The sequence below is a fragment of the Capricornis sumatraensis genome, chromosome 16 (genome assembly GCF_032405125.1).
Source record: "Capricornis sumatraensis isolate serow.1 chromosome 16, serow.2, whole genome shotgun sequence".
NCBI lineage: Eukaryota > Metazoa > Chordata > Mammalia > Artiodactyla > Bovidae > Capricornis > Capricornis sumatraensis.
Window position 1 is genome coordinate 49,428,436 of NC_091084.1, and position 17,142 is coordinate 49,445,577.

Consider the following 17,142-nt stretch of genomic DNA (forward strand, 5'->3'; position numbering starts at 1 on the left):
AGTCCAAGGATGTCCTGGTGTAAAGAAATCCAGAAAAAAATAAAGGGCCAGAGGACGATCAGAAGAGTTTCATGAGAGTGAAAAGTAAGTTTGAATGTGTGGTATGCTCCAGAAGTCAAGCAAAGAAAATGTTTCTAGACAAAGGGACAAATCAGTTATATTTAGGATTGTTGAGAAGTAGAATATAATTGACATAGAGGTGAAAGTGCTAGATTTAATGACATGAGAGTAATATGTGAAATTGACAAATGCTATTTCAGTGAAATGTTCAGATGTAAGGTATTCTGGAGAAAGCCAGAGGTGGCTAAAAATTATTTTGTGATGAATAGGTAGAGAGAATAAACACTGGCAATCTTTCATTAAATTTTGCTTTCAAGATAAACTATTAAAATATGGTGAGTTTGTGATGAAAGATTGCTTTGTGCCTTTAAGAAGTGAAAAACACAAAATGATATATCAAAACATAGAAATTAGTGTAACAACATTGGGGAAAGTATTGTGAAATCTTGAAACTGGGCAGGAAGAATTAATGCTGAAATCTTTGCTATGATACCTGTGACAAGTCTATTAAAGTAAAATTACTCATTGTGTCTCACCTTCATATTAATTTTAAAAGATCCAGAATATTATACAGAAAACATTTAAGTCAATCTACTAATCTCATTTTCAGCTCAATGGGAAAAGCAACCACTGCTCTCCATAACCTTCTACTCATAGAAATACATTTGTTATAATATTTTATAAATGTCATTATTGTACTTCTCCCTCCAAAATGTGCATTCTTTGAAAGCCCTCTTAAAGAAAGGAGACAACTCAATAGGTGGGAATAAGCAAATACAAGTAAGACTCATGCAAGGAGAGACCTGGTCAGATATCAAGTCACTATGTTTCTCATAAGACAAACAGAGGCTTACAATTCATTATATTATTGACCTCATGGTAAACTCTCTATTTCATCTTTAAGATATCATTGAGAAACAGAGAACTTTGGTGAAAAATAAGAATGTACAGTACATTTTGTTCAGAGTTAAATCACAGTTATTAAATTGAAATTTCTTTCACAAGTGAAAACAGCAATTTCAGTCATCTGGCCCCAGATCATTGGTTTCTGTAGATATATGTTCAAGATGACTGCTCAGTTTCCCATTCATATTTTTCTTTCCTGGAACTTGATGTTATTGAGATTTGAATTACAGGGAGAACTCATGTGGAGGGTAAGATCGCATGAAATTTACTTGGTATTCTGCAAAAAATATCATGGAGATGGACATTCAAATTTAGAGTTTCTTAATAACCAAAGAGTTTGTTTAAAAAAATTAGCAAACAGAAATTTCAATTAAATAGAGTTGGGAGTTCAGAAAGGGAAGCTTTCACAGATTAGAGCCCAACAGGAAGAAAGACCTTGATTCTTTCAGGCAAGGATTCAGCCAGTAAAAAACACATGAAGCCTTAGTTCACTATGACTCTCCCAACTTTCTTTCTCCTGCTGCAGAAAAGTTCTTTCCTTGATATGCCAGATACTCATATGTTTCAGTAGGGTTTCAGAGCCCAGATTGCAATTCCCTTGTGATTGCAAATAGACCTATCTGTACTGGAAAAATATCTGTCAGTCTGTTTGCTTCAGGTCAATAGTATTGACATTTCAAAAAATCTCTAGTCTTATTGTACTCAGTTTTGAAATATTTTTTATTATTTCTCCTGTGGACCTCATTGAGGTTTTCTTTTTGATCTAATATCATCTTTTTCAGAACATGAAGGAAAACGTTGTAGACTTAGAAGAAAAGATAGGATAGTGTACTATCAAGGAAGTCAATAGCAGACAGATGGTGGAGAAGTACATTGGTCAATAATACAGCTTGTTGAAAAGTAGTCCAATTAGACAAGATACTGCTGACTTTGATGACCCACACTTCACTGGAAACTTCAACCTGCATTTGAAGCCAGATTATAATGGAGGGAAAAGATAGGAAGCAAGAAAGCAGAAATTATTAGTTCCAAATATATTTATCAAAAACTTGCATAAAAACGAAAAGTCACAAGGTCTCTGCTATTAGATATAAAAGTCAGTAAGTTCAAACACATTGTGAACATAAGAAATAGAGAAAGTGAGGGATGGTCTGAGCTCCCAAGAGCATGTTTTGAGAACTTTGCTTGATCAGAAAAATAAATTAGTAATAAACAAATACAATAATATGAGAAAATAATGACTGTAGATGTCAAAAGATTGGAATTTGAGATAGTTCGCTTCTATAGTAATAGTGAGATAGTGTTAGTCTTTCAGTCGTGTCCAATTCTTTGCACCCCCATAGACAGTAGCCTCCCAGGCTCCTCTGTCCATGGAATTCTTCAGGCAAGAATACTGGAGTGGGTTGCCATGCCCTCCTCCAGGGGATCTGCCCTACTCAGAGATCGAACTCGGGTCTCCTGCATAGCAGGCAGATTCTTTACCATGTGAGCCACCAGGGAAGTCCAGTTTACTTCTAATACTTTTATTTTTCTTTATGGAATAGAAATTAATGGAATATGGAAGCCACGAGGGGCAGCAGGTACATAACAGATTTAGTAGGATAAAAAATTTATTGCTCTAAACCATGTAATAGGTAAAGCATAGTTATGAAATGAGATACGAATTAAAATCTGAAATTATGAGCAAATGGTGCTTGAAATCGGCCCATTCTTATGCTTTCTTCAGAAGTGCTCCATACAGGGAGTATAGCAACACGTGACACAGAGCACAGAATTGTTCCAGAGTTGGTGTTGTAGGGCTTGTATGCCAGTATGATGGTCATTTTGAAGGATAAAATAGAAATTTAGTTGAGGAAACATGCTGTTAAGAATTGTATGCAATTCTTAAAAGTCTGTTAAGAACATTTCCATTTGAGGACTATAATTAAAAAAAAAAAATTAAAGTCAGTGCCACTCCACGCAATGGCAATCTTCCTATAGAACAGTGTAATGATTACCTTTCCTTTGAAAAATAGTGTTCGACATATTTTATTGACGTCTAATATTTGCAAACTGTTTATTCCCATCTATGTGAAGTATCAGAATTATTCATATTCATGAGAATGGAAGCTTTAGAAGCTCATCTTAGTATTTTGCCCTTGAGACTGGTGTGGAAAAATCTGTTAATTACAACAGGGAATTTCATGTCTCTTCCACCTAACAGTGTGAGATGGCGAACTGAGAGGATGGCAAGCAGACAATGAGAACCATCTATAAATTCACAACTGAAAATTAATTTGTCAGTTAAATGTGTCAGGCTGATTGTCTGAAGCTATTCTTTTTGGAAAGCAGAAGACTTAGGCTGTACAGTAACAATTTCTAAGCCCAGTTTCAAAGATGTGATTAAGACCTTTCCACTACATTGTGTTAGCTAAGACTGAAAGATTAAGATCAACTTGGGACCTTTTTCCTTCTACATAAATGTATGAATGAATGGCTAAGACTTCCTATCCCTACTAGTTTGAGCAAGTGATTATCCTGACTCCTAGGTTCAGAGTTACAAGTCAACGATCTCTGGAAAGACCTCTTAATTACATGAATGCATCATAATATTTAGAAACCTTTGTCCCAGAATGATTTCCAGGTCACTTGGACTTAGGTTGGATCCCTAGAGACTGGAGTCAGAAATGTATCTGTGAGATGAATATTCCAAGTTTAGAAACAGCTCTTCCTTACCTATGCTGTGCCCTCATCCATGAAGGCCTTAATGTTTTAGGAGTCTAGATTTCAAGCCCTTGATCTGCCACTTGCTAAAATTGAGAGTTTTGGTTAGTCTTTTTTCTCTTCCTGCCTTCAAGCTCTAATGGAGAAATATACCATTAATGCAAAAGCGCATAAGTTCCTTGCAGTTCTGATTTCTTTAACTGTGTATGGTCCTATTATTTGATCTTTCTGATGGTAGTGAAAGTGAAAGTGAAGTCTCCCAGTCGTGTCTGACTCTGTGACCCCATGGACTGTAGCCTACCCTCCTCCGTCCATGGGGTTTCCAGGCAAGATACTGGAGTGGGTTGCCATTTCCTTTTCCAGGAGATCTTCCCAACCCAGGGATGGAACCCAGGTCTCCCACATTGTAGGCAGACACTTTACTGCCTGAGCCACCAGAGAAGTCTGGTAATATACCTGCCTAAATTATGAGACTAGAAATCCATGCCCGCAGAACTGGAAGAGGGCCAGGTAGCGAGGAGAGTTCTGATGACTATGCCAAAGCTCCTCTAACCAAGTTTGGAAGAATCTCCCCATGTTATACTTCCTTGGATGAAAATTAAGAAGCACGAACCAACTTGACCTTCACTGTGATTTTTTATGCTTTAGAATGGTCTAGAAAATCCTGTAACCCAACATAACCTTGTTTAAACCTCTATCCAAGTATCAAAAACTAAGGACAGTTTAATCTTGAAAAGCTTATTACCATATGGACTAAGTCCCTTCAATACTCCTAGGTCACTCTGACACCTTGAGTCCAATTCCCTGCCCCTTTTGAAACACCCTGACAACTCTTTCCCGAATTTCTTTGGTCTTAACTCCATATACCATAGGGTTAAGAGCAGGTGGAAAGAGCAGATACACATTGGCCAAAAGAATGTGGATGTGGAGTGGAACATGGTGACTAAAGCGATGGGTGAAAAAAGAGAAGAGGGCAGGTGTATAAGAGATTAGGATGACACAGACATGAGAACCGCAGGTCCCGAGGGCCTTGGACTGAGCTTCATGAGATGAGAGGCGAAGGACAGCTCGTGCAATGAGGAAATAGGAAAGACCAATGCAAAACAAGTCCACCCCAATGACCAAAAGTGCTGCCGTCAGCCCATAAACACGATTAGGCCTGGTGTCTCCACAGGCTAGCTTCACTACAGCCATGTGCTCACAGTAGGTGTGCGGGATCACATGGCTTTGGCAGAAGCTCAAGCGCTGAATGAGGAAGGGGCATGGGAGCATGAGAATGGAACCTCGTACCATAGCTACCACCCCAATGCGGACAATGATGGTGTCAGTGAGGACAGTGGTATAGCGGAGTGGGTGGCAAATGGCCACATAACGATCAAAGGCCATGGCCAGCAACACGGTGGATTCCATCATGCAGAAAGCATGAATGAAGAACATCTGTGCCAGGCACGCAGAGGCAGACATGTGTCCAGCTCCACACCAGAGGATGGCCAGCAGCTTGGGAACTGTGGAGAAAGAGGCAGCCAAGTCAATGGCTGAAAGCATACACAGGAACAAGTACATAGGCTTGTGCAGGGCTGGTTCAGTGGCAATCACCACCAGGATGGTTATGTTCCCCACAACTGTGACTGTGCCCAGGAGGCACACAGGGAGTGAAAGCCACAGGTGGAACTGTTCCAGACCTGGGATGCCCATGAGTATGAAAACAGAAGAGTCCAGCGAAGTATGATTAGGAGACTCCATGGTCTGGCCAAGAGTACTAGGCAACTTCTTGGGTCAGAAACCCTCATACAGTATGACATCACCTAAGGAAACAACACAGAACAGGGATATGAATCAGCTAGAGCCACATTTCTCTTTCTTACTCCACATTTGTATTTAACAGAATACAAGCGAAGCAAACTCTCCTATTGCTTAGTAGACCAGACACTGCATGTGCATAGTCACAGGATAAGAAAAATCAGGGAATAAACTTTTTCATTTTGGACGTCACAGAATATCCTTCCTTACAACGTGGATGAATTTAAGAGATAATGTACCAGATAGCCCAAATGTGTAGAACAAGATCAACCATTGTTGTTTGTTCTCATAAACATAGGGATTAAGAGGAGAGAAGGTTGGTGACAAGCACTATTCTATCAACAGGTCAAGACCAATAAACTACATGACCTCCACAGAAGGTGGATAAATATGGCTTATTCCATTAAGTATTTATGTAGATTATTGTTGGACACACTGTCCCAAGAACTTATATCTGAGGAGGCAGAGACAGCAAAGATCTAATGTTCTGATCTATTTAACTTAGGATCTTTTCACTCCTAAATGAAAAGTCATTGAGGTAAAAGTTTTTACTGTTCCAAAAATGTGAACTTTGAGCTCTCTAGATCACCACCAAATATTCAAGTGAGAGTATATTCTAGACTTTTTTTTTTTTTTTTTTTTTGCCTTCTCCCACTCTAGTACTCTTGCCTGGAAAATCCCATGGACGGAGGAGCCTGGTAGGCTGCAGTCCATGGGGTCGCCAAGAGTCGGACACGACTGAGCGACTTCACTTTCACTTTTCACTTTCATGCATTGGAGAAGGAAATGGCAGCCCACTCCAGTCTTCTTGCTTGGAGAATCCCAGGGACGGGGGAGCCTGGTGGGCTGCCGTCTATGGGGTCGCACAGAGTCGGACATGACTGAAGTGACTTAGCAGTATTTTCTAAGAGAGGCAGGAATATTTTAGAGATACAGAATCTTAGAATTTTTAAAGCTGGAAGGTGTGGTCACACACACACACACAAAGCTTGGGACCCATATAACTGGGAACAAATCTCTACTGACAGTATTGCCTTGGACAAGCTAATTTTCCTCTAAGACCAGATTTCCATTTCTGGTCTGGAATATGGTAATAAAACTTTGTAAAGATGTTGAAATGCAAACACCACCTTGTACAGTGTGTGGCTCATAGAAGGTGTTCAGTAAACAATGTCATTTGCTGTTACCGTTGCTTTCATATTAATAGGTCAGTGACTTCATATCCTACCTTAACGTAACTTCCTTAACCTGTTATTTATTAGAATCTAATCTCATCTTGAGTATTTATACAATAAGAATTAGAAGGTAAACCTACTGACAAAATACATATTCTTTCTGTTTTCGATATGATCTCTACAGTTAAATGATGATCATTCAGAGACTGGAAAACAGCTTCCCAGTCTGATCTCAGCTACACTATATGTCTTCAGGTCTTACTTTTATGACACAGATTTGCTCACTGAGCTAACGTGAAGTGCTCAACAAGGATAGCGGAGCAGGAGTCAGATTGTGAAAGCAGTAAACGTCTGCTCACAGCACTATCCCAACCACTTAGTTTATGCCAGACATCCCTATGGCTTTCAGTCTCTCACAAATTCACTCACCCTTAGCCTGACGTTTAATTTGAGGATGGTTCTCTGAGTTTCCTTCCCACTTCTTAAGTCACTGACTTTATGTCTTAAGACTTTTTTTCTTGTAGAAGTTGGACTTATCACGTGTTGCTCATATCACCTGACTAGATTGGCTCATAATTTGATTGATGCAAGTGAACATGACCTGTAGTTCCTATAGTTTTCATCTAGGGAATCCCAAACTTTATGCATACCACCACCTTCATAAGGCCATGTCATCTTATCATGTCACTCTCTCCCACTACCATCTCATCCAGCTCACAGGAATAAACCCTTATCTCACACCATCTCTTACATAAAATATTTTATGATTTTGATAAATATTTGGGATCATTCTTACTCACACCGCAGTTTGAACCTGGCCTTCTGACTAAATTTCTAATCCAATTCTTATTGTGACATTAAAGCCAATGCCCTCAGTAAGATCAAAGCTCCAACATCACCATTTGGAGAAACACAGGTTGGAGAAAACTTTCCATGCCTGAAACTGCAGCACAAATCAAAGCCTGTCATTCTGTCTGTGTAAGAGCACAGCTAAACTGGGGTACCTCTGGCAATTGTAAGACCATTGAAACATGAAAAAAGTCAATGGAATCAATAAGGTTCTGCTGATCCCTCTGCCCTGTTGTTGATCTCTGCAAAGTGTCACTACACACACATTCCTCTCAAGTGCTTAGTGAGTAATTAGTTCTTAGCAAATGTCTTGAATTTACTTCATAATGCCTCCCATTTCTCTGGTTTGATTAATAAATCACTTGCTACTTGCTTTGTTGAAGGCTCTCCACTCAGCTTCCCTTTCCAACTAGAGGGCTTAATGACAAATTAAAACTCCCATTTTAGGAAATCTGCTGAACAAAATTCAAATTAGATTCCATAGAATTGTTATTTAGCAAAATCCCCTTTCCATACCTCTAAATCTCACTTTCTCTTCTTTGAAGTAAATTTCCCATCACCATCTACACCTACATGAAAGATTTTTCTTGAGGGCTAAGAAACATCTTTCCTAGAATCTTTCCCTAGCCCAAACTCACATAACCTCATGACAGCAGAGAAGAGAAGGCACAACATTGTAGAAATATTCTCCGAAGATGGAAAGAACATTACTAGTCTCCTTCCCTCAACTTTCTGAATGCTGAGCCCAGAGGTTGTTATGCTGATGAAATCTGTCTCACAGTCCCACTTGGGAGTTAGGTGGATTGCATTGTGTTTAAGGCCAGAGCCATCTAGGGAGCATCTGTGTTTCCCAGAAAACAGAACATCCAAGCCTTTCTTCTCCAGATGATCAGATCAGATCATAGAGGTGAAGCTAGAGGCTTTTGTCAAAGAGTCAGGGAAGGAGTATTTATAGTCTATATCCTTGAAATTCTTGCTCTATTTTTGTTTTGTTTTTTTTCTAATTCTCCACCTCTCAGAGATGGGACTATTTATCTAAGGGCACCTAACATTTTTAACTTGCAGATATAAGTGCTATGGTTATCTGACCTGGATCCCTGTTTCCAATGCAGCTCCATTTTCCAAGGATCCCAGGATGGATATGCCTTCTCTTTCATGTCCCTGTTTATCCCAGAGTCATTCTACCTTGTTTACTTTTTTCTGGGACTACACTGTTATAGAGGATTTATTGCACATGTCCCCAGACCGCTCACTGTTACGTAGTTGCACAACAATTGGCTTTGTTAGACACTTTGTCTTTTTTTTTTTTTTTTAGCTTGTGCATGATGTAGCAAGCTGATAATGGAATTCAATAGGAAGTTATACTGGTATCTAGGAGATGTCAATACTAAAGGCAGTTTTTCACCATATGAAGTAATTATATTAAAAAGTCATATACATTAAACATTACTAAACCTCTATCTCCTGTTGTTCTTTGCTGAGAATTTATCAACTGTGCTAATCTCAATGAGGGTTTCCCAGGTGGCTCAGTGGTAAAGAATCCATCTGCCAATGAAGGAAATGCTGGTTCAGTCCCTGAGTCAGGAATATTCACTGGTGGAGGAAATGGCAACCTACTCTAGTATTCTTGCCTGGAAAATCCAATGGACTGAACAGCCTGGCAGGCTGAAGTCCATGGGATCACAAAAGAGTTCAACATGATTTAGTGACTAAGCAACAAATCTCAGTAAACTGTACTGTTAGAGAGTTTATCTGCATTAAAACCATAATCCTGTCTTCTCTGGGTCTAATTCACTCTTGGTAACAATACTCTCATATGCAAAGAGTCTACTTATTTGATGTAACTTTACCACTCATAGAGTTTACTTACCATGCATCCCAAGACTCTTGAAAAAATGTCTTAAACTTCTATTCCCAGTAAACCAGCCCCAGCCATCATCTAGGGCCTTATATTATGTGGGGATATTCTAAGAATTCTCTGTAGAATTATGGTCTCTATCCATAATTTGCTGCAAGATTTGGTCTCCTTATCACCATTCTAAATGCTTCTCCTCTAGTCCCACCATATTCAAACAGATCAATTTTCATTTGTAGACACTTCACACAATTAGACTAGATCTATGTTCAATCAACTGCATGCATGCTCTTGATCCTAGTTTTGGAGAGTCTCTCCAAAGTCAACAGTTTTCAAACTTAATGTTCTTCAAAATTACTTGTAGCTCCTGTTAAGACACAGATTGACAGTCCATACCTTCAGAATTTCCGATTCACTAAATTTGGAGCAGGGTCCTAATGCATGCCTTTCTTATGACTTTCCAATTAATGCAAATGGCACTGGTAAAGGAATTACACTTTAAGAAACACTGTTTTAAGAAAATGAACATTAAAAAAAATCTTTTGGTTGGATTTTCCTTATCAAATTGCTCTATGGTCTGCACTTCTGGTGAGTGCTATTGGACAATGTAGCTATCATAAACACCCTTCACATGTTACCTTAAAAACCTAGAGCAGAACAACTTTCCTTTCCTGAAACTTGCCTTGAATGGTCTTATCTGTCTACAGCTAAAAGTTCTTTAGAGAAACTTTGAATCCATTCCACTCCTTTTAGTTAAATGAAAAATAAAAATAAAACAAGGGAGAAATAAAGGTTTGCAATGCCTTTGTTCCCCCCTACCCAAGTCTAGTTCTCAGCAAGATACAGGGCAAGTCCTGGGTGGTGCATTCTATGGAGCTTACAGCATATGATGTGTCAACTTGGATAGTCTAAACTATGGTTTGATAGGGGAAAATTGTCCCTTCTATTCCTCTTGAGTTCTTATGGCCAGATGAATAATAAAATTGGCACATAAAGATTAGCAGGAGAAAAGGAAACAAATTTAATCCATGCACATTGAGGTTTTGTAGAAGTAGAACTTAACAAATGGCAAAGCAGGCAGTTTTTATACATTTAGAGAAGGAAACTAAATTTGTGAAGAATTGATAAGACAAAGAAACTTAAAATAATTAATGAGGAATCTAAACAGAGTGTGGGCTTGAAGTAGTAAATTAGCAAAGGAACAGCATTTCTTTATACAGGCTTCTTGGTTGGCCCCAACATCCTGTCTCTGGTGAGGAGGTTGTCTTTTTGACATGAGAAACTTATTATTTGCTCTCATGGAGGGAGAGAGGAGGGTTAAAGTATATCTCTTTCCTTTTTTTTTTTTTTGAGATCCATCTTTATTATTTTTAATTTATTTATTTTAATTGGAGGCTAATTACTTTACAATATTGTGGTGGTTTTTGCCATACATAGACATGGATCAGCTGTGGATGTACATATGTCCTCCTATCCTGAACCCCTCTCCCAACTATCTTCCCACCCCATCCCTCTGGGTTGTCCCAGAGCACCAGCTTTGAGTGCCCTGCTTCATGCATCAAACTTGACTGGTCATCTATTTTACATATGGTAATATACATGTTTCAATGCTATTCTCTCATATCATCCCACCCTTGCCTTCTCCCACATAGTCCAGAAATCTGTTCTTACATTGTGTCTCTTGCTGTCTTGCATATAGGTTCGTTGTTACCATCTTCCTAAATTCCATATATATTCATTAATACACTGTACTGGTGTTTCTCTTTCTGACTTATTTCACTCTATATAATAGGCTCCAGTTTCATCCACCTTATTAGAATTGACTCAAATGTGTTCTTTTTTATAGTTGAGTAATATTCCATTGTGTATATGTTACCACAGCTTTATCCATTCATCTGCCGATGGACATAGAGGTTACTTCCATGGCCAGCTATTGTAAACAGTGCTTCAGTGAAATTTGGGTTATGTGTGTTTCTTTCAATTCTGGTTTCCTCAGTGTGTGTGCTTAGCAAGAGGATTGCTGGGTCATATGGCAGCTCTATTTCCATTTTTAAGGAATCTCCACAAAGAATTGATGCTTTTGAACTGTGGTGTTGGAGAAGACTCTTGAGACTGCAAGGAGATCCAACCAGTCCATTCTAAAGGACACCAGCCCTGGGATTTCTTTGGAGGGAATGATGCTGAAGCTGAAACTCCAGTACTTTGGCTACCTCAGGCGAAGAGTTGACTCATTGGAAGACTCTGATGCTGGGAGGGATTGGGGGCAGGAGGAGAAGGGGACGACAGAGGATGAGATAGCTGGATGGCATCACTGACTCGATGGACACGAGTCTGAGTGAACTCCGGGAGTTGGTGATGGACAGGGAGGCCTGGCGTGCTGCCATTCACAGGGTCACAAACAGTCGGACACGACTGAGCGACTGAACTGAACACTGTACTCATTTGCATAGTGGCTGTACTAGTTGCATTCCCACCAGCTGTGTAAGAGAGCTCCCTTTTCTCTACATCCTCTCCAGCATTTATTATTTGTAGACTTTTTGATGGCTGTCATTCTGACTGGCATGAGATAGTACCTTATTGTGGTTTTGATTTGCATTTCTCTGATGATAATTTTAAGTATCTTTTCATGTGTTTGTTAACCATCTGTATGTTTTCTTTGGATAAATGTCTGTTTAGTTCTTTGGCCCATTTTTTAAATTTCATTGTTTATTTTTTTGGAATTGAGCGGCATAAGCTGCTTGTATATTTTGGAGATTAATTCTTTGTTAGTTGTTTCATTTGCTATTATTTTCTCCCATCCTGAAGGCTGCCTTGTTTATAGTTTCCTTCATTGTACAAAAGTTTTTAAGTTTAATTAGGTCCCATTTGTTTATTTTTGCTTTTATTTCCATTACTCTGAGAGGTGGGTCATGAAAGTTGAGAGAGTCAATTCCAAGGCAGGTTGATAAGAAGTCCAGGGTACCTGAGGAGAAGAAAGGGGTCTAGGGCTCTAAAGGAGACAGGAGTCTGGAATTCTCAAGGAGAAGGAAAGGACAAACTTTTTTTCTACATCGTTAGTCTTAGAGATTCCCTGGTGGCTCAGAGGTTAAAGCATCTGCCTGCAATGTGAGAGATCTGGGTTCGATCCCTGGGTCGGGAAGATCCCCTGGAGAAGGAAATGGCAACCTACTCCAGTATTCTTGCCTGGAGAATCCCATGGACAGAGGAGCCTGGTAGGCTACAGTCCACAGGGTCACAACGAGTCAGGCACCACTGAGAGACTTCACTTTCACTTTCACTTTAGTCTTAGTAAGGATTATATAACAACAATGTATCCTGCTTGAGGACACATTTCTCCTTCTTGAGAAATTTCAGACTAATCCTATTATCCTAAAATGTATATAATGGGATTGGGTCTGGTAAGATCTTTCTATTATTAATTCTAATCCTGTCATCTTAAAATGTAAATGGTGGGAGGTCTAGTAAGATCTTTACAACCTTAAGACATTCTTTTGATTTATTGTAATAACCAATTGAAAAAATATGTAATTCCCTTTCCAAAGACTAGCAAGGGGGGCATTCTCTGTCCCCCTTCTGATGTTTATGTCAGAAGCTCTCTATCCTTTTTCACTTTAATAAAACTGCTACACAAAAGCTCTTGAGTGATCAAGCCTGGTCTAGATTGTTCTCTATATTTGGGAGTTTCTTTCTGTTTTGCTAGTCATTCCTGATATTCATTCATGATAATTGATAACACTGTATTTGCCTTTCTCTGCTTTATTTCACTAAGCAAAGTACCCTCCAGGTCCATTGCAGTAAAAAGTTCAGAAATATTACATGTTAAGGTGATATTTAAGATAATGAGTATGTCAAGTCCCTTGCAACAATACAATACTATTTAAAAACAGGCAGAGAATTAGAGAAATAAAAAATAGAAACCTTCCACAAGATAGAAAAAAAGTTTACCTTGGATCATTCACAGAAAAACTTTGTCTGCAGTTAGCAAACATGAACACATATGTAAAAATTATAGAGACCCGTGTCATAAGAGTGGTGCTGTTAAACAGACATAGAAAGAGCTATCTTGGCTTTCCCCTTTCTAGTTGACAAATCAATGAAAGTGCAATCATATTTATTCTTCATATAAGCCAGCATATGCAACACACACTTCTCCATGGTTTCCACAGTTCATCTGGAGATACAACTGGACCCTGGGTGGTTGGGCAAAGGTATACATAATCATCCTTATTGTTCACTTACTCACAGGTACTTGATCAAGACTTACAACCTATGAATGTCTTCCACACAGGCATTTGGCCACCTTGACCTTTATATCCTTTGTCTTCATGCCATAAATGATGGGATTGAACATTGAGGGTAGAAGAAGGTAGAGATTGGCAAGGAGAATGTGGGCATGAGGTGGGATAATGTGACCAAGGCGGTGGGTGAGAGAAGAGAAGAGTGCGGGCACATAAGTGATAAGGATGACAAAGAGGTGGGCTGAGCAGGTGTTAAGGGCTTTGCAGATGGCATCTCGAGAATTGAGACGTATCACGGCCTGCAAGATGAGACCATAAGAGAAGCCAATGATCACTAAATCAAGCCCCACCACAAGCAGAATCACAAAGAGCCCATAGATCCGGTTAGGCCTGGTGTCATCACAGGCCAGTTTCACCACAGCCATGTGGTCACAGTAGGTATGAGGAATGACCATGTGGCAGAAGGTCAACCTTTGCAGTAGAAGAGGCATAGGCAGGATAAGAATCACCCCCTTGGCTAAAGCCATCAGTCCCAGGCGTCCAACTAAGGAATGGCTCAGAACTGTGTGGTAGCGTAGTGGCTCACACACAGCCACATATCGGTCAAAGGCCATTGCAACAAGTAGGGCTGATCGTACCACGGATGTTCCATGGATGAAAAACATCTGAGTGAAACAGGCATTAACAGCTATGTCCCGATCATTGAACCAGAAGAGGCAGAGGAGCTTAGGCAACAGAGCCAGAGCGGATATAAGGTCAGCCACCATCAGCAGAGCCAGGAGCAGGTACATTGGTGTGTGAAGTGTGGGCTCCCTGTGCAGCATGTAAAGGATGGCGCCATTGCTGATGAGGATAGCCAAAAACATGGAGAAGAAAGGAAGAGATAACCACAAGTGCTGTGCCTCTAAGCCAGGTATGCCCATCAAAGTGAAGGTCATAAAGTTGGAGCGGTTGAAGATAGCATAATAGAAACTGGTGGTGGTTGATAAAGGAAGTTTTGACACTTCCCAATGAGACATGGCAGTGTGCTGTTTTTTCATATCAGTTTGGCTTTCAATGACTCACTTGAGTTGGGTTTCAGAGAAAGATGGAAGAATACCCCTTTGGAAACATGGAGTTTTCAACATGGCTTCAGTTGTATCACAACATCATTTTCACACTCACTTCTTTATGAGCCTCAAGCTTCTTTTCCGTATAAGGAATGTTGTAAGGACTTTAACTCTCACCTCTTTCAGTTCAGCAATTCTCTACATCAAAAATTTTGTCTGAAATTCTGAAAGAATAGGAGAAAAGATTTTCAACCTTGATTAAAAGATGGAAGAACATGATAGAAGAACTGTAATATTCCCATTGGGAAGCTTCCTACAGAGAGGAAATATGCTTACCCTTTATTGCAAGAGTGATGAGTTGTCGGGAGTCTCCATGTTCTTTATGTTACCCTTCTTTCAGAAATCTAGTCTCTGGTTATGATTCTGTTTCTTCCCACTGGATTCCTCTGTTTGTTTTTTTTTGGACAAAATGTCATAGATATGTTATCTAAATGAAGACAACATCAGCTTGCTCCTTTGTAGGATAAGCCCTGACAATTGGATTTTCTCTTTTTTTGTAATGTGTTTGCCTTGAGCTTTGATTGCCTAGGCATACACTTCAGAGATGGCTATCTCACATAAACACCTTGGCAGCCAGAGGACTAGATGAATAGGGAGGCCAGGTTCCTTTATTTTAGAGTTCTTGGTTTTTTTTGATATCTGGCCATTTGGGTCCTTTGTTTTCTCTATCCCCACACTTTAGATTTCTGCTCCTATGTTTTATTTTTTTATTTTATTTATTTTATTTTTTGCTCCTATGTTTTAAATTCATCAACAAACAGTGAGCCTACAAAATCCTAAGCCCACACACTTGACTCCAATAAAAGAAGAACCCAAGATCTAGGTGCTACTAATGACCTCACTGTGTCGTCCCAAGTTTGCTATATAATTTCTAGCATTTCTTAGTAATAAACATTCTTCTCCTTCCCCACTTGCTGCAGTTTCCTGATGGCTATTGCTGAGGGCATCTTCCATTTATGCCAAGAACTACAAGGACAGGTCCAACTACCACACTGGTTATCCATAGGTAGTGTCAAGTACAAAACAATCTCCTACTCTCTCTCTCAAGCTATGTATTTATGCACTTGATGGACAGTCTTCTGTGGTTTTTCCCCTGATTTGTGCATCTTTCTTTCATTACAGTCAGCCCTCATGAATTGCCTTTAATCATGACTAGTTTAATTCAAATTAGTCCACTGGGCTACTAATTTATTCTTCAGCCATATCATGAAGTGTTTGAAGCATGATCAGTTTGTTCCTGCTTCAGGGTATTTGCCCTCACTGTTCAACTTCTCTGTGTACTTTCACATGACCCACTGCCTACCCTTATGTAGGTCTGCAAAAAAAAAAAAATAAAATACTGGTTTATTAAACTTCTGTTTTTATCACAATAACTGTATATCATCTTCTAAAGCAGCCATTTTTCTCTATTCTCTCTCCTGGCTTATTTTCATACTTCATAGAGTCAAAAGAGTGGTTCCCAGTCTTGGTTGCATATTAGGAGAATCTGAAAAGTTTGTAGGCTTCTGATTCCTAGGAAACTTAGGTATATTAAGGAATAGTGATAAATTCAGTGTGACCTTGCTATCAAGTGAGTGGAGTTCTGGAGACAAGGTTAGAAGTGGATCTATGACTGATAGTTCCTATTACCTAAAATGCTTTCCTAAAATTTACCTAAAATTTCTTTCATTTTTTCCTGAAAACTCAAGAATTATCCTCGCCTCATAGTTACCTTCCCTTTCCTGCTGTTGCTCACATCATGGGGTGAGTTTAGTCGCTAAGTTGGGTCCTTGCAACCTCATGGACTCTAACCTGCCAGGCTTCTCTGTCCATAATATTTTCCAGGCAAGAGTACTGGAGTGGGTTGCCATTTCTTTCTTCGGAGGATCTTCCTGACCCAGGGATCAAACTCTGGTCTCCTGCATTGTGGGCAGATTCTTTACCAACTGAGCTACCAGGGAAACCACATCATGCTTCTGTCCATATCTCTGCCCTATTGCGTAGCATTAAGCTAAGTTTTCTTTTCTTAAGCAATTTCTCTACTTAAGTAATACTTATTAAGTATATTATGAGCCAAAACTATGGTTTTTCCAGTAGTTGTCTATGGGTGTGAGAGCTGGATCATAAAGAAGGCTGAGCACTAAAGAACTGATGCTTTCAAATTGTGGTACTGGAGAAGACTCTTGAAGGTCTCTTGGTCTGCAAGGAGATCAAAACAGTCAATCCTAAAGGAAATCAGTTCTGAATATGCATTGGTAGCATTGATGCTGAAGCTGAAGCTCCAATACTTTGGCCACCTGATAAGAATAGCCGACTTATTGGAGAAGACCCTGATGTTGGGAAAGATTAATGGCAAGAGAAGGGCCAACAGAGGATAAGATGGTTGGGTGGCATCACCGACTCAATAGACATGAGTTAGAGCAAACTCTGAGAGTTAATGAAGAACAGGGAAGCCTGGCATGCTGCAG

The 17,142-nt window shown here is 39.5% G+C and overlaps 2 protein-coding genes across 2 annotated transcripts; both read right to left on the reverse strand.

The window, feature by feature from the left end:
* Positions 1–4,446: 4,446 nt before the first annotated feature.
* LOC138093248 (olfactory receptor 52P1) lies at positions 4,447–5,412 on the reverse strand. The gene has a single exon (XM_068989376.1). It carries the CDS (start codon positions 5,410–5,412, stop codon positions 4,447–4,449), a length of 966 nt encoding a protein of 321 aa, XP_068845477.1.
* An 8,203-nt stretch (positions 5,413–13,615) lies between these two features.
* Positions 13,616–14,605, reverse strand: LOC138092337 (olfactory receptor 52P1-like). Its single transcript, XM_068988116.1, has one exon. It carries the CDS (start codon positions 14,603–14,605, stop codon positions 13,616–13,618), a length of 990 nt encoding a protein of 329 aa, XP_068844217.1.
* Between the last annotated feature and the right edge of the window lie 2,537 nt (positions 14,606–17,142).